General features: G+C 43.5%; 1 protein-coding gene across 3 annotated transcripts in view; it reads right to left on the reverse strand.

The window, feature by feature from the left end:
* The window catches only part of stk32a (serine/threonine kinase 32A), a 130,543-nt gene that overhangs the window by 25,615 nt on the left and 86,166 nt on the right, over nucleotides 1-18,762 (reverse strand). For all 3 annotated transcript variants that reach the window (XM_062048708.1, XM_062048709.1, XM_062048710.1), the window contains 3 exons: nucleotides 16,369-16,485; nucleotides 13,065-13,190; nucleotides 3,265-3,393 (listed from right to left, as the gene is read on the reverse strand). In XM_062048708.1, the coding sequence (XP_061904692.1) occupies nucleotides 3,265-3,393; nucleotides 13,065-13,190; nucleotides 16,369-16,485 (372 nt within the window). The remainder of the gene's footprint in view (nucleotides 1-3,264; nucleotides 3,394-13,064; nucleotides 13,191-16,368; nucleotides 16,486-18,762) is intronic.

The following is an 18,762-nucleotide window of genomic DNA, read 5'->3' on the forward strand; positions in this document are numbered from 1 at the left end:
GGGCTGGCAGATAAAGAATTGTGATTGGCAACCAGGAACAGCTGTGTCCTGATTGCCAAACAGGAGCAGGTGAGGAAGGTGAAACATATGGTTCAAACAGGAATACCAAATAAGAGTTTCAACACAGAAAATAATGGTGGAAACAGAGGAAAAGAACTCGAGTCCAGACCTGTCTTGTAGGATCATGACATATGGAAGCAACACCCCTTAAAAAACCTCTAAAATCCAAAATAGGCCTTTTAAAGTGTGATAGCTTACTTGTCCTTTACTTATTCCAGAAAACTGAAGACCGAAATGAGGAGGCAACATATGAGCATTAATGATATCACATTATAACTATACGGTGGTATTAGTTTTCTGAGTTTTTTACATTTTCGACAAAAATATGTTTTGGTTTTCATACACCGTCAGGAAACATACGGCCAAACATTGCGCCTAACAAACTTGTCTGTTTTTCCCTGCAACATTTCCTGGACTCCAGTGCATATTTTATTGAGTTTGACTACAAAACAAGCTACCATGGGGCCAAAGAAAGTTTTACAATATGGTAATAATTCAAAGTCAACAAGTGCCTTTGAAAATTCGCCCCTAAAAGAAGGTTCACCATTTTAAATATACCTGGCGTGCTCCAATTGCCTTAAAGATTAGTCACACCGAGGATTGTGCGGTGTGGCTGTTTCAAGATGCACAATAAGGAGGCACTTGAAGAAAAATGGGCTGCATGGTCGAGTCGCCAGAAGAAAGCCATTTCTGCGCAAATGTCACAAAGAATCCCGCTTACATTACGCCAAACAGCACAGAGACAAGCCTCAAAACTTCTCGAAAAAAATGTATTTTGGAGTGATGGCTTTCTTCTGGCGACTCGACCATGCAGCCCATTTTTCTTCAAGTGCCTCCTTATTGTGCATCTTCAAACAGCCACACCACAATTTTTCAGAGAGTCCTGCATTTCAGCTGAAGTTATTTGTGGATTTTTCTTTGCATCTCGAACAATTTTCCTGGCAGTTGTGGCTGAAATCTTTGCTGGTCTACCTGAATCCCTCATTTTCCACTTCTTAATCAGCGTTTGAACACTGCTGATTGGCATTCTCAATTCCTTGGATATCTTTTTGTACCCCTTTCCTGTTTTATGCAGTTCAATTACCTTTTCTCGCAGATCCATTGACAATTATTTTGCCTTCCCCATTACTCAGAATCCAGAAACATCTGCGCAGCACTGGATGAAAGATGCAATGGTCTGTCAGAAGCCCAGAAACTCACTGACCTTTTATACACACACATTAATTACAAACAAACAGGTCACAGGTGAGGATTGGAACCTTGATTAGCCATTCAAACCTGTTTGTGTCAACTTTTGTGCATGTTATCAGATCAAAGTCACTGGGGTATGTAAACATTTGACCAGGGTCATTTGGGTACTTTCTTTTGTCATTTTGATTTAAAAAGAGTAAACACAGTTGTTTGCCAATAAATAGCTTCACACAACCACTAAGCATTAGTGGAAGAAAGGTTTTTGTGTTATCATTCATATTCTCTGAAGAATGGCCAAGAAATCATAAATTCTCCCAGGGTATGTAAACTTATGAGCACAATTGTATGTAGTTGAGAGATGTTTCATGAGAACAGAGTGTGTGTGGCATCAGCAAGAGCGCTCTCCTAGCATAATTTTAGTTCAGCTGTTGTTGTTAGCTTAGCAGCGGCAGGTTGCCGGCAGCGACGGCAGCTGATGAATTTTCTCACTAGTTTGTGTTACCTCTGGTTAATAGAGAGATGGAATGTGCTTTGATGGCTGTCCTATTTTCTTGTCCACAAACAGGCTAATGTAGGATTGTCAGCTTGTCACTTCAATCTTTGATTTTTTGTTCATTATTCCCTCGTAGTAGTAGTAGTAGTAGTAGTAGTGTGTACGTGTGTGGGTATTTGCTGTGTGATGTTGCCTCCTTCTATTTGATATTAAGTTCACTTTAGTGTGGTGCTGGTTGGTGCTTTCACTCGTAAAAAGTTACTTCCTGCATTGAACTTGATGTAATTCTGACGCTGTTATGTTGCCATGCAACTACATCAAACGTATCGGTAACGGCGTTGTAACGTACATTAAGTTAATTATTTTAGTGAAGTGAATTATATTTATATAGCACTTTTCTCTAGTGACTCAAAGCGCTTTTACATAGTGAAACCCAATATCTAAGTTACATTTGTGGGTGGCACTGGGAGCAGGTGGGTAAAGTGCCCAATGACACAACGGCAGTGACTAGGATGGCGGAAGCGGGGATCGAACCTGGAACCCTCAAGTTGCTGGCACGGCCACTCTACCAACTGAGCTATACCGCTATAAATTTTAGATTACTCGTTACCCGTAAAAGTAACAGCGTTAGTAACTTTGTTATCGCATTATGCAGCTATTATGAACACTGGGCACTGCTGTATTTTAAAAATGTTTAAGGTATCTAAATGTTGTCTCTTAAAAGTGATTACCCCCCTCATGTTTATATGTATTCGTATACTTTAGAGTAGTCAGTGTACAGCTGGTAAAATTAGTCCAAAATGACTGCCTTTTTTTTATGAAGAAGCTAAATAAATCAAATAAGATCAACATGTCTGTGTTGGCACTGTGATGAGGTGGCGACGTGTCCTTGGTTTACCCCGCCTTCTGCCCGAGTGCAGCTGGGATGGGCTCCAGCCTCAACCCTCCGCCACCCTAACTTGCGACCATGAGAGGGACAAGCGGTCAGAGATGGATGGATGATGTATAAGATCTAAGTTTTATGATGCACACAGAAAGCCAGTTGCAAGTGAGGTGGTTAGCCCAGTGTTAATCACCTTACTGCATGAAAGTAAATCTTAAATCACTCACAATGCCACTTTCATTTCCTTCGCTTACATCAACGTGTAACGTGCGTAGATAAACACGAGACCTCGGGCGGCGTCGCACTTGACTGGGCGATCAAATTAACCTTTCAGTTCTCCCCTTTTCTGTTATGTATAAACACCCAAAGGACTCCAGCTGATTTATGTGTAAGGGAAATTGAAAGAGCGCAGGCCGATCACATTATTTGCCTTGCAAAGTCAGGCAGCGGGCAGGCAGGCAGGCAGGCGACCCATTTGTTGTGATGGTGAGAGCCTTTTTAAAAGGTGTCCTTGACACCCTCATTAGCACTTTTAAAAGGCCCAGCAAACTTTCCTCAGTCGCACGGACGTTTTACAAGTGCTTCAAAATGTACTTTGTACTGCTCGCACAATTCCTATTGGCTTTGAAAGCGGTACCTGTGGTGACCCATCGGACCCCTGCTCCTTGGTCTTTCTGGCCAGCCTCTTCTTCTTTTTGTGAAGCGGTTTGGATTCGAGGATCATCTCCTCCAACTCAAACGTGGGATCGCAGTTCAGTCGCCCTTTCTGCAAAAAGTCATCAATGTAAAAATTAGTGCTTTTTAAAAAAAAATGTTATTTGTATTTTATTTGTATTTTTTTTAAAATCAGATTGAACACACTTTTGAGTTAAGATTAATCATGATTAATCACATAATATTACCTGCTTGCTTAATTAAAATTAACTTAAAAAAGACCCCGATATGTGGACAACAATGCAATGTTATTGTCAGAATGTCAATCAGGAACATTTAAAAAAAATGTAATTGCTACTTGAATGCACTACTTTTTTTTTTTAAATCAAAACCTGGTAATAGTTTTATCTAATGTCCTGTCTGGCAGTATTTTGAAGTGAAACAAAGACACCTGATCACTAACCGTATAACATCCCATACCGCCTTTGAAGGGGAACTGCAATTTTCTGGGACTTTTGATGAGAACATGCGTCTTTTTTTTTTTTAAACGATTTTAAAGATGATAAAAAAAAACGCTTGAAAGATGCGGCTAATGGGAGTCAGTGTTGTAGCCTTCAAAGCCCTCTAAAACAACTTCAAAACCCTCCAGCAACGTTTTATATACACACTGTAAGTCTATACATAATGTAGTAACAGACATGTTCATAACAATATGTAATATGTTCAATATTTACCGTATTTTGATCATTTTAATCATTGCCGGAACTATATCTTCAGCGCATTTATTTCCGTTTCCATAGCAGCGCACTTCTGACTTCTGGCAACAAATGTGTGTTCCTACTTCCGGAAACAAACGCGTTTGTGTTTTCTAATTAGGGCAGACTTGGTAACAGAAAACGAAGATGACTTTTTTTGGACAAATGAGGATTCACAACCTTATATTTTTGAAACTGAATATACTGCTGCTTATAGAATCGAGCAGGAAGAAGAGGCTGAGACGTTGGAGCAGAAGGTAGCCAGGAGAATGAGGTGAAAGCAACGACGCTAAAAATTTAGAACTTGGAGCCAAGCTATTTCGACATAAATGGATTGCTTACCCAAAACCAACAGAAAATGTCCCCGGCCAGCTGGACCAGACGAACAACACTTCATTTGTGTTATTACAACTACAGTGTTATGTTCAAATAACAGACACAACAGCCTCGCTCAACTTCACAACAGCACTCCCCTTTATTTCAGTAACTTCCTCAAAAGGCCCAGCCCAACTACGGTGGCTTCAAGGTATCAAAAGGCACAACGTAAATAGCCTGAGTAAGACAGTAGAACACATTACCAATAGGCATTCAAGTATAAGAACAGTATTTAAGATTAACTTGAATGAACACAACATTTCCCCTCCTCTCTTAAAACTTCAAGTATGGAAGGTGGCCACAAAGTCCTGAAAACGCTCAGGGCGTGCACGGGCCCTAACAGGCCGAGGCTCAGGAGCAAGGGGGACCGGCAGTGGGGCCGGTGCTGGAGCAGGGCACTGCGCGACCGGCACAGCCTGGGCGAGGGGTGCTGCCACTGGATCGGGCACCGGAGGGCGTGGCCCCAATGCGGGAATGTTCGGTGCCACCCCTGTGACGTGAGGCTGGTGAGGAGGGGCAGGTACCTTGCGCAGGCAGCTAGCGTGCCAACGGGATCCATCGGTTAACTGAAATGAAGCTGGGCCCAGCTGGCGGCTGACCTGGTATGGAGCAGACCAGAATGTTGACAGTTTGTTGGCGCGGTGGGGCCGGCGCGCTCTGACCCAGTCCGACACTCTGACAGCTGGCCATTTAGCCCTGTGCTTCTGATCGAACCTTTGCTTCATGGAAGTTTGTTGTCCCTTGACGCGAGACTTGACTGCTGCTGAGCATGGTCGCGGGCTCGCGGCCATCGGTGGGCGGAGTCTCGACAGGGGAAGCACAAACTCTCGACCCACCATGAGGCTGGCAGGAGAGACCCCTGTTGTAGAGTGGACAGTCGCCCTGTAGTGGAGGAGGGTCTGATTCAGTGCAGCCTCCAGCGAGTATCCCTCGGACATGTGAGCACGCAGTCCATTCTTCAGTGATTGGTTGTACCTTTCCACCCCCCCGTTTGCCTGGGGGTGGTAGACGGAGGTTCTGATGTGAGTAACACCCTTGCTGGCAAGGTAGGCGGTGAACTCCGAGGACAGGAACTGAGGACCGTTGTCCGTGGTGATGGCTCGGGGTAAACCCCAACGGGAAAACAGGCGGTCCAGGAAGGCGACGACGGCAGCAGAGGTGACCGTTCCCATGGGAGCCACCTCAGGCCACTTGGAATGCAGGTCGTAGACCACCACAAGAAACCTCTGGTGGTGTGGCACATTATGCAGCTCACCACAGATATCAAGCTGGAGATGGTCCCACGGTTTAGTTGGCCAGTCCAGGGGCTGGAGTGGAGGCGAAGCGGGTGGCCCAGTCTTCCCACTGGTGAGGCACGCTGCACAGGAGCGGATGAGTCCCTCCAGGTCTCGATCGATGGCGGGCCACCACACTGTGTCACGGCACCTTTGCTTGGCTTTGACTATGCCAAGGTGACCCTGGTGTGCCATCTGTAAGACACACCCTCTGAGGGCTACTGGGATAACAGCGCAGTGTCCCCGGGCGATGCAGGCCTCACCCCAGCATGACAGTTCGTTCTTCACACGGGAATACGGCTCTAGCTCAGGTGGGGCACGGGAAGGCCAACCGTGTCTGATGTAGTCACGCAGCATGGTGAAGACAGGCTCGGCTGCTGAGGCCGTCTCCAAATCACGAAGGGAGACAGTGTCCTTCAATGGTGAGTGGACCAGGTGGACCACGTCTTCTTCGTCCTCCGGGGAGACAGCGGGGCCCTGGGTGGTGGCAGGACGGGACAGGTAGTCTGCCACCACGTTATTCCTGCCAGGGGTGAATTGTAGCTGAAAGTCATACTGCTGCAGACGGTCTGACCATCTGTGAAGACGGAGGGGCCTGTGCCCCACACCAGAGGTAGACATCAGGGTCGTCAGGGCCTGGTGGTCCGTCCGTAAAGTAAAGGACCTTCCGTATAAGTAGAGATGCCAACGCTCACATGCCCATATACAGGCGAGTGCCTCCCGTTCGCCCACTGAATATTTCTGCTCAGTGGGGCTGAGCGCCCGAGAGGCAAACGCTACCGGTCTCTCTACGCCATCATGGATCTGTGACAGAACGGCACCTAGAGCCACTGCGGAAGCATCACAGGTCACGAATGTGGGGCTGTCCAGTTGGAAGTGCGCCAGGATCGGAGACGTGGTGAGGAGCCGCTTCAACTCGTCGAAACCAACCTGGCACTTGGGAGTCCAAGACCATGGTGTCTCCTGCCTGAGCAGCATCCTGAGCGGGGCCGTAATGGAGGAGTACTGAGGCAGGAACCGCATGTAGTAGGCTGTCATCCCCAAAAATGATGCCACCTGGGAGGCCGTCGCAGGAGTGGGGACGTCGATGATGGCATCCACGTTCGACTGGAGAGGCGAGATGCCGTCGGCGGAGACACGGAACCCAACAAAGTCTATGGCGGGTGCAGCGAAAACACACTTCTCTGTGTTCAGCGTGGCATGGTGGCGCTTGAGTGCGGTGAAAACCTGTTCCAGGCGGGCATCGTGTGTGGCAGCATCTGGCCCATGCACCACAATATCATCCAGATACGCCACAGTCCCAGTGCAGCTAGCGAGGATTGTGGACATGATTTTCTGGAAACAACTCGGCGCTGAATTGAGCCCAAAAGGCATCCTCGTGTAGCGGTACAGGCCAGTGTGGGTGATAAACGCTGTCAAGTCCCTACTCTCCTTATGTAAAGGGACTTGTAAATAGCCCTGGCGCAAGTCCAATTTACTGAAAACTCGGGAGCCGTGGAAGTGTGTAGTGAGTTCCTCCGTCGTAGGAAGAGGATATTTGTCAGGCACCACTGCCTTGTTCACTTGGCGGAGGTCGACGCAGACTCTCAGTCCGCCCGACTTCTTCTTGGCGATGACAATGTTGGACACCCATGGGGAAGCGTCGATGGGCTCTATGATTCCACCAGCCTGGAGGCGTTGAAGCTCCTGCGTAACGCCGTCCCGCAAAGCCAGGGGAACACGGCGAAGGGGCTGGACCACGGGAGGCACGCTGTGGTCCAGGAGTGGCTTGTGTGTAAATGAGCTGAGGCAGCCCAGGCCGTTAAACAGCTCCGGCTGGTCGTGTTGCCTCGGAGACGCTACGTGTAGAATCCGCATACCGCTGTTGTCCTGCAGGGTAAAACCCAGGCTAGTGAAGAGGTCGAGGCCCATGATGTTCTCGCCGCGGCGCGTGATGTGGAACGGGAAACGGTCCACAGCTGTAGAGGTGTAGCGGACCGGGAGGTAGAGAAGGCCGACGACATCGATTTTGCTGCGGCCGTAGCCACAGAGGGCAGTGGACGGGGGCTGTAGCTGTCTGTTCGGGAAGAGCAGGTTGCAGGTGTCGACATTCAGTAGTGACACTTTGGCCCCAGTGTCGAGGAGGAGAGGGACACAGCAGTCATCCAGGTAAACAGGGCACCTCGAGAAAGTCGCTGAGTGGGGGCCTACAGTGCGCACAGGCACCGCCGGGTCATGTGACTGTGCATCAGGGTAATCGGCCGGAGCGGACCGGCACCACCTGGCAAAGTGGTTAGGCTTCTGACAACGGCGACAAGTTTGGCCCCTAGCAGGGCAGTCCTGGGCCCTTGTTGCATGGCGGTTGGAGCCACAATTCCCACACCGTCTCTGTTGACGTGTTGGCTGGGGACGCGCTACCTGTATAGCAGCATCAGGGTCTGAGGTTGATAGCTGTTGCACTGACTGTTCAATAACAGGGGTAGGCCTATGAGGCTTATTTTCCGCAATTTTGGCCGCACATTCAGTAGCCGATTCCACTTGTATTGCGATTATTAGTGCGTCATCAAGTGTCAAAGTTGCATCCTTGAGTAACAACTCCTCCTGCACTCTGGGATTAGACGTTTTCTCAATGAGCTGGTCTCGAATGAGTTCATCAGTGAGGTTGCCGAAATTACAGTTCTGTGATAGGGCTCTTAAATCTGCTACATACTGCCTGGCAGACTCACCCGGGCGCTGACATCTTCGTCTGAACTCCAACCGGCGGAGTAGGACATTCTGTGATTTTACAAAATGTCCGCTCAAAGCTGTTATGACTGCATCATAAGTGTCCAGCGTACCGCTGAGAGAATTGAAAATTCTGTTCCCCTCCGCTCCAAGCAGGTGTAGGAGAATGGCGCGCTTCCTCGCGCTAGTGGCATTGTCCAAACCTGTGGCCAACAGATACGTCTCAAAAGACGATTTCCACTGATTCCAGGGAATGACAGGATCGCCCGGGAGGGGTAGAAACGGGTCCGGAGGTGGCAGGGAGAATATAGGTGTGTCAGCCATCCTCGTTCGCCAAATGTTATGTTCAAATAACAGACACAACAGCCTCGCTCAACTTCACAACAGCACTCCCCTTTATTTCAGTAACTTCCTCAAAAGGCCCAGCCCAACTACGGTGGCTTCAAGGTATCAAAAGGCACAACGTAAATAGCCTGAGTAAGACAGTAGAACACATTACCAATAGGCATTCAAGTATAAGAACAGTATTTAAGATTAACTTGAATGAACACAACATACAGTACATACGCTCTCTGGCTAGATGTGTACAAACAAAACATGAAATGTGGTCTAATACTTTACAGTAACTGTAATATAATTGTACATGTCAGTACAAATTGGTGTCTTATCACATTGTTCTGTGCATTACAAACTCAAACGCAATTTGTGTTGACGTAGAAGCTAGCTTATCTCTTGCCGAAGTTAACTTTTACGGCTAATACCGTAGCATGGCGATGTGTTACTACGCTAGAAAAATAGTTCCTCAGTGTTCACTCTTATAATAAAAATGTCACTACAGCTTGGTTATTATACAGGTTACGGAACCTAAATAAAGTATTGTTGACTGTTTTCGAATGCATTTTTAAATGTATTTAGTGGTAGAATTTATTGTTCCCATTAACTGCATTACTAGCCACCTAGAATGAGACAATTTGTATAGGTTAGAATGCAAAAAAAACAAAACTTTTTGTCTTCTTATCTCTTATAATGATTGTGAACAATAGACAAGGGGAACGGCACTTTTTAAAAAAATGTTGCCTATCGTTCACACTCATTATGAAAGACATGATGACCGATGGATTTTTTTTTTAATGCATTGTAAATACTAAATAAACATAAATAAAAGTTTACTGACAGCGGAGCCAATGGGAGATCTTTTATTCCGCCCTTAAAATACAATAAATAACCATCCAAAAAGCGCCAACAATACTCCATTTACATTTTGTGATTTGAATATTAACCAAGTATTAGTGATATTGTTATTATAAGCGCTAACGCAGACACACTATTTATAGTGGCCCCGTCATCACTACTGTGTTTACATCATCGAGTGGTCTGCTGCTTTCTCGCGTCCTTGCTCCTTGTAAGTTTATTGTAGACCATAAATCATGCAGCTCACCTGGACAGAAGAAGTCGGAGTAGGTATTCCTATAAGTAGGTACACTTTGAAAGCCATTTAGGACCCAAAACTGGCGAGGACAACACGAAAAGACACTTGTCCCCCCACACCGTTTCTTTGTGAGGAATATGAGACATTTTTCATCTAAATTAAAATATGTGAACATCCTGACAGTTGGCATCCAAATGACGACAATGATGTCTTATTATGTTTATTGGCACTCATTAAGTCTGCAGTGAGTAATAATCAGTGATGAAGAAGAAAAAAAGCAAACGTCATGATGCGTTTTTGGAATTAATGCGCTTCGTATGTTTAAAAAGATCAAAATAAGTAAATAATAAATGTGCCCATTACCTCATCACATATATACTTACAAAGTACAAGTGCAGTTCCCCTTTAAGGTTACCATCTACAGATAAGCTAAAGGAGCTTGGTCAAAATACATTGTGTGAATAATCCGCGTACATATACGATTAATACAATATTTTCATTAATCACATGAGTTAAATTGTTAGTTTTGACAGCCCTAGTAAAAATACATTCATTGATAGTTTTACTTTATTTATAACAAACAATGCTCAGTAAAATCCTGCACTACATTTATAACCTATCCTTGTGTAGCAGTGTGCAGTGAACATATTTGTCAGTCAATCATTCCGGTGTGGGCAAAGTGCCCAAAAACTGCAGTGACAGGGATGGAGGAAGCACGATTTGAATTGACATCCCTCTGGTTAGTGGACGACACTCTCCTAAATGATGGCAAATACCAGTGGATTACAGGTATGTTAGACGACACCACTTGATCTACTAAGATCCAGTTAACACACGATAGTCGGTTCAAACTATACAAATGTGTGTACTATAGTGGGCGTGATCTACGAAGACAATTGATAACAAGTGAAAAAGTGGTATAGACCGCCTTACTTAAATGAGGTCTTTGCGTGTTCTACCGACTGTCACCATGGAGACACTCATTTCCCTACGCAGCAGTCCAACCTGTGCCGATTTGTTATGTTGTAGAATATGCTGCACACGCCACCTTTTCTGGGCGGTACACTGGTTCTTAACCTTTTTGACCTCGGGGCCCAACTTTTCTACTGGATTCGAGCCCACTCAAATATTAACACTGAAATAGTAATCATAGTCTTAATTTTAATCACATTCAGTAATAATATCTAATCTACTTACAGGATAAACCTTGTCAAATAATATGAAAGCTTGTGTTAATCACATAGATTAGGTCAGGCTGATTACAAAATACTAATCAAATATACTGCAAAAAAGGGACTCATAAAAACTGATTGAAAAGTAAATTTACATATAAATATGCAGTGCTAAAATAAATACATTAAAACAAAAGTAATAATATTAATAATAATAAATAATAAATATATAAATCTTAAATAAATTGTCAATAAAATTGAGTAACTAAAAATTAGTCATATTTTTTGCGCTTAAGAAACTTCTCCATGACTTTAGCTTCAGACTTGTTTGATATAGTCATTACTGCCACAAGTGGTGGAAAAGTGTACTACAACTGAGTACCACTGCGTCATGAGAAACTGAATTTCTCGTCCCAATAATGGGCCCGAGCCCTATGGTTAAGAAACGCTGATCTAGACAACAGAACCTTTTTTTTTTAAAGCACGCCTGAGGTGCGGTCTGGGATGCGCCGGTTTTGAGATGGTGTTTTTTCATAACTGACAGCAAAAAAAGCTAGCAAAGCCCAAAACGAATCAATTAAAAGTGTTTTATTCAGCCTCTTAAAGAGGTCATATGATTTTTTTGCATATGTTTAAATTCATGTAAACTTTTAGTAGATCAAGCCTGTAATATATTATGGATTAAATGTAAGTTCTCATTTCATGGAACAGTAAAATACAAGTAAACTACTACTACAAAATATTATCGGAATTACTTCTACTAAGTTTTGGTTGTAGTTGGTTTGTTGAAAAGCAGAATTACAAAAAAAATACCTAACTTTCATGAAACATTGTAAGGGGGAGGGGCTTAGGCTAAAGAAAATATTTTATTTTGCTGTTATAGTCTGCTTGCATTGGGGTCAAGAGAGGGCAATGGCCCACAAATGGAGCTGGGGTGACAAAAAGTTACAACCTAATTGTAAAGCCAACTACTGCCTCCTGCAGGACTAGAGGGGAGCGGCATCGTTCAATTACTACAATGACCCGAATAGCACCGTATTTTTGTTGTCTTGTATTTCGATCCTAGAGGTGTATACACGCAAACCGACAAATGGCGTTAAAAGACTTTTCCCAAAGCGATACAGAGCTTTTCTTCCTGTCACTCACACACATACACCAGTGACCTGGCTACATTGGTCAATATCTATCTATCTATCTATGTATGTATCTACAGTACGTAAGTTATAGACAGTATTTAAAGCAAGGGTATCCAAACTAGGGCCCGCGGGCCAAAGTTACTCAACCATTAATTGTACTCGCAATGACACACAGCACAGCTTTTAGTTATACGACCCAATCCAAGCAACCTTCCCGAGTCATGATGCAGGAAAAAAAAAATCAACCAGCACAAAAATTCAACAAGCATGGTCACACATAACACAACCTGCTCATTGAACTTTGTGGATATTATAAAAAAAATGTCTAATCAATAAAAACAATAAAAAAATGACACCCATTTAAATCCACAACAAGGAATGATGACTGTAAAATTAACGGTGGTTTTCACACCAAGTTACTGTAAATCGAAAAACTGTTGTTTTTACGTTACAATACTGGTTCTTAGCTGCCAGTTTTTTATTGTAAAAACTTTGGCAATATTTGTTTTACAGTGCATTACTATAAATAAATAAAAACAGTACCACGGTTATTCTTACTGCAAAATTCTGGCGACTGAGCTGCTACTTTTTTACCATAAAATCTACATTCTTTGTTTTTACAGTGCATTACTGTAAATGGAAAAAATGCTACCACTGATGATTTTACGGTAAATCTACGGACTTTTTTTTTCTACAATGTAGCCTTGCGGACATACAAGCAATGGTTGTTCATCTTAAAAGAGGTCAGTATGAATATGTATTCAATTTGGTAGCCACCCTTTGGCGGGCCAAACGTCATGATAAATTTGGCCCATGTGCCCCACTTTGGGCATCCCTGATCTAAAGTATCTATCTCTCTATGAGACCAAAACACTGTGTTCAGCTCATTTTGAGTATTTCTTTCAAGTAGCACATTATACATTGACTTGTGATTCTCACATTGGGAATAAAGCCTGGGGGAATCAGTTTGCTGAGCACAGTGTCCCAGATGACGTCCGACATGCAGTCCAGATCCTGCAGCTCCGCTAGAGAGGAAATGCGCTTCTGGACGTCTATGCACAGCAACTGAAAGGGACAGAAAGATTCCGTTTAGAAGAGAAAAAAAATACCTGCTTGTCCACAGAGAGAGACAGTCCCCGCTGAGACATGAGCAGCCTGGGAATGAGGATATATAGCTGGGGAAGGAGACAGAGGGTGCAAGAAAGGGACAGTGGGAGGGACCAAAGACAACAAGTTCAATATAAAAGCCAATGGCGATTGAGGTGAGTTGGGCAGGTTGTGAAGTGTGAAGGATAATGTTCAAATATATTGTGCGTGGAATTCTGCCCTTACGCTCTCTTAACACCCGTTACACACACTTTCAGTTGCTCACACACACACACACATTGATGCGGTTGGAATTGCCAATGAGGTGCAGGAAGTCTGATCACGGAGCAATGCAACAGTTAAGACTGCAGTGGATGGCTGCCAAGACTAAGCCCACGTACTCCAGCTCAAGCCTTAGCAGCTGACGAGGTGTTACAAGAGGCTTAATGGAAACAAGAGCAATGGACCCCAGACACTTCATTATAAGCGCTTTGTTTCATCCCGCCTTCACGAGGCAAAGCGGTGTTGCTTTGTGTGTTTTCTTTACATGAGAACATTGGTTCCTACAGGTGAAGATCACAGAAGCAGCAACAGCGCTGTTGTATCGTTTGTGCTGCGCAAGGTAATACGTTAACGCTCTTATTGCACCCCTACATCAACCAGCTGAGATACATTAACGACTTGTACTCCTAAGAACCAGTGTCCTTTGAAGTGAACAAATCTCGCTTAGAAGTTCACTTAACTATATTGCAATTTTTATGTTTTTGTGTTTTTATTTTGGCCTAAATATAAGCATTTTCAAGCATAAACATGTCTAAATTATTAAAAATACCAATAATACATCTGAACTACGCAGTGCTGTCCAGTACCTGTTTACATGGTTTCACCCTCATAATTTCATCTTCACTTCAGTATCATCAAACCAGTTGTAGTATTTTCCCAGGTTGGTGGTTGTGTGTAAGAACTGTTTAGTAGTCTTATTTTCTATTGTCATGTTTGCTATATTGGATTAAAAGAGTATACAGGTGACTGTTGTTTTTATTTCATGTCTATTGCTTGGATTTAAAAGAAGCGACGTCCGGCTCATTAAAGGCCTACTGAAATGATTTTTTTTAATCCAAACGGGGATAGCATATCCATTCTATGTGTCATACTTGATCATTTTGCGATATTGCCATATTTTTGCTGAAAGGATTTAGTAGAGAACATCGACGATAAAGTTCGCAACTTTTGGTCGCTGATAAAAAAAGCCTTGCCTGTACCGGAAGTAGCGTGACATCACAGGTTTCTGAAAGGCTCCTCACATTTCCCCATTGTTTACACCAGCAGCGAGAGCGATTCGGACCGAGAAAGCGACGATTACCCCATTAATTTGAGCCAGGATGAAAGATTCGTGGATGAGGACCGTGAGAGTGAAGGACTAGAGTGCAGTGCAAGATGCATCTTTTTTCGCTCTGACCGTAACTTAGGTACAAGCTGGCTCATTGGATTCCACACTCTCTCCTTTTTCTATTGTGGATCACGGATTTGTATTTTAAACCACCTCGGATACTGTATCCTCTTGAAAATGAGAGTCGAGAACGCGAAATGGACATTCACAGTGACTTTTATCTCCACGACAATACATCGGCGAAGCACTTTAGCTACGGAGCTAACATGATAGCATCGGGCTTAACTGCAGATAGAAACAAAAGAAATAAACCCCTGACTGGAAGGATGGACAGAAAATTAACAATACTATTAAACCATGGACCTGTAAATACACGGTTAATGCTTTCCAGCCTGGCGAAGCTTAACAATGCTGTTGCTAACGACGCCATTGAAGCTAACTTAGCAACGGGACCTCACAGAGCTATGCTAAAAACATTAGCTATCCACCTACGCCAGCCAGCCCTCATCTGCTCATCAACACCCGTGCTCACCTGCGTTCCAGCGATCGACGAAGCGACGAAGGACTTCACCCGATCATCCGTGCGGTCGGCGGCTAGCGTCGGATAGCGCGTCTGCTATCCAAGTCAAAGTCCTCCTGGTTGTGTTGCTGCAGCCAGCCGCTAATACACCGATCCCACCTACAACTTTCTTCTTTGCAGTCTTCATTGTTCATTAAACAAATTACAAAAGATTCACCAACACAGATGTCCAGAATACTGTGGAATTTTGCGATGAAAACCGAGCTTTTTGTATTGGATACAATGTGTCCGAATACTTCCGTTTCAACGATTGACGTCACGTGCATACGTCATCATACATAGACGTTTTCAACCGGAAGTTTAGCGGGAAATTTAAAATTGCACTTTATAAGTTAACCCGGCCGTATTGGCATGTGTTGCAATGTTAAGATTTCATCATTGATATATAAACTATCAGACTGCGTGGTCGGTAGTAGTGGGTTTCAGTAGGCCTTTAAAAGAAGCGACGTCCGGCTCATTAAATATGCATGGTGGACAAGCAGCGTCCGTTCTCAGGCGCCATTTAGCCCTTCTCGAAGAAAAATGCCCTATGGTTGCGTTGTTTTCGGCTGTACGAAGCGTTCAAATCGCAAAAAGGATGAACGTTTCTTCAGAGTTCCTCGAGAGGTTATCAGGAAGGGCGGAAGAGAGCAACATTTTAGGAAGTGATGACAACAAAGTGGACACACTCTGCAGAGTCGAAGATGAATAGTGGTTAAATAAATACATAAATACATGTAAACAAGGTAGTGAGGATGCTAAAGGTTTATATACTGCATTACCCAGAAGGCGTAGCACAACAATTGTGCAGTTTGAGCTTTGAAGAGTTAATATATTTTTACATGTTGTTGTTCCTCCTTCGTCTATACAACAAACATAAGTTTTGATTAGACAGTCCGCATTTGAGTGCTCCTCAGAGGCAAATTTGATTGCCGAAATTGACATTGATTAGCCAAAATGTGCGGGAAGTAGCAGGCTTTGGACAATGGTGCGAGGCTGCGTATAATTGGTTAAATTTGCATGAATTCGCACGATCGCAACATTGCAAATTCTTGGAGGGACTGTGTATTCAAATGAGGTTCTTGTTAAGCATGTTCCGAACAAAAATAGCATAACCATTTATAAAGAGACACTAAAGGCAGACAGAAAATGCAACAACGCTATCACTGGTGTAAAATGAAGATGAGTCATGTTGAGTCTGGTTGTACCTTTCTAAGAAGTGATTTCATCTCCGTGGACCAGGCTGCTGGGAAGCTGAGGTGGACCTTATGGAAGGTGTGAAGGATCTCATTGGCTGGTGTGCTGGACCTCATCACGTACGGCCTCTGTAACCCACCGAGGAGACGAGAGTGTGTCTTAGAAACGTTTGCTGTTCAACTGTCCACAGGAGTTTCCTTGACAAAGTAGTCTTAAAAGCAATCAGGAACTTGTTCTAGTCCTCCCCTCCTACCGCCTCTGGTTCTGTTCATTTTCTGCCCCCAATAAGGAAAAATGACACAAGAAGAGGGATCATTTTGAGATAGATTTTGTGCCCAGTTTCTTCAGTTGATGTATTGGAATCCTTGCTTTTGTGATCATGTGTTTGATTCGCCACTTTCCCTAAAAATTATAATGTTAAGTCAATGATAAGCATTGCAACTGAGACTATATGCATTACCATTTTCACTAGCAATGACCAGGTGGGTGATATTTGCCTTTTTTTTTAACTGATTGGCAAATGAGCCGCCGAGCCCAGCCGATACTTACTGCAGCTGTGTGCCAGTGTTTACATGGCTAAAGATTGTACTATGTGAAAGATTCCTTCAAAGTAAATTGCACGGTCAGGGAGACACGGTTACATTTCTTAACTCAGTGTTACACACATGCAGGAGGGTGCATGTCTTACCAGAACACCGGCTCAAATTTGAGAGCAAGCTGCAACGTACGCGTCGTCTATACACAGGGCGAAGCCGCTCCTAAGATACTAATCTTCACCACCATGGCGGGAGATAAACTACATTTCAAAAAATAAAAAATAAAATAAAAAAAAATAAAATAAAATAAAAAAATAAAAACTACATTTCTTCCAAGTAGCATTATCACTGGAAGACTAGAAGAAAAGGAATGGCTAAGCATGCACACACACACACGCACACACACACACGCACGCACGCACGCACGCACGCACGCACGCACGCACGCACGCACGCACACACACACACCTAGCAGGACGACGCAAGAAGCTAACCACTATAGCTAACCACTATAGCTGCAATGTAAAGTAGGGGTAATCGATTCGGATGTTGAGACTATCGATACCTTGTAATGTATCAGTATAAAACTGATACTGAAGTGATTAGTTGTTTTTTTAAATTATTATTACAAAATAATTGTTTTTGTTCGTTTTTGTTATTGTTTACAAACTCAGCGAGTAAGTTTCTGGATGCAGGAAGGCTTGAAGGGCAAAATTCCCGGTTTTCCCGAAATTCCAGGAATTCCTTAATACCATTTCTTAATTAAAAATTTTACTATTTCAACATTTCTCGACTGATTTGAAGAATTCCAACACCAACCATTTCAACTTATTCAGACCATTACATTTTTTTACAATTTTTAAAAAAAAATTCAGCTTTTCCCGAAATTCCCACATTTTGGGGAAATTCCCATTGAAATCAATGGTACATTATTCAAAGTTCCACAACCCCCACATTTTTCATCTGATTCAAACAGTTCCAACTTCAAAATATTCAGCCTGTTTGGGAATTGTGTGCTCCACTTCACCAATTATTGAAAAATTCCAGGATTTCAGTTCAACGTCAGCATTGGAGCATTCACACGCAATTCCTTCAGGAATTGCCTCATCGAGTTATTGATGTGTTTCTTACCACTTTGTGTATTTTGTATGAGATTTCCGGTTCATTTTTCTCATCTATTATTACACCCACAATTTGGTTTGTTTTACTCATTTAATATCCGTCTATTTATATATGTGTTTGACTTTCTCTTTTGCTGCTACCGAATTGCATTATTTTAGTTTTACTGAGATTCAAAGATATTATGTTTTTGTCATCTCTTTAATTTGTTCATTTCTTCTGTTATTATTTGTATTAGCTTCTGTGTGTTCTCTCCTGAAGAAAAGGCAGACGTCGTGTCGTGTGTTTACCTCGCACAGGACGCCGTAATCAGTCCAGTGTTGATGGCGAACCTTCACTTCCCTTACTTGTCTTCTTTCCGGGTTGAGAGCAATGTGAAAGATTTCCACAATTGTCGCGGGTGGAGCAGCCCCACGTTGCACAACAGGGCATTTTTACACTTTGAAAAACGAACGAGGAATCACTGCAAACACATAGCATTAGCTCAAAGTTGGTAGTCGTCATGGCGCCCTGTAGTCACGTGCCTTTTGACCAATCATGGAGGAGATCGGCTGAAACCGAGTTGGCCATACTCTCTTTATACACGACTCTGGGTGGCGGTAATATATCTTAATGGGATATATGAAGATTGAGTGGCAAGATTATGCATCGTCTTTATTTCCATGACATTTGAGTTCAAGTCCTCCAGATGAGTCCGAGCAAAAATAAATAAAACCCAATTTGAGGGAATCAATTACAACAATTACTCGC

Source organism: Entelurus aequoreus, linkage group LG05, assembly GCF_033978785.1.
Source record: "Entelurus aequoreus isolate RoL-2023_Sb linkage group LG05, RoL_Eaeq_v1.1, whole genome shotgun sequence".
In the NCBI taxonomy this organism is placed as follows: domain Eukaryota; kingdom Metazoa; phylum Chordata; class Actinopteri; order Syngnathiformes; family Syngnathidae; genus Entelurus; species Entelurus aequoreus.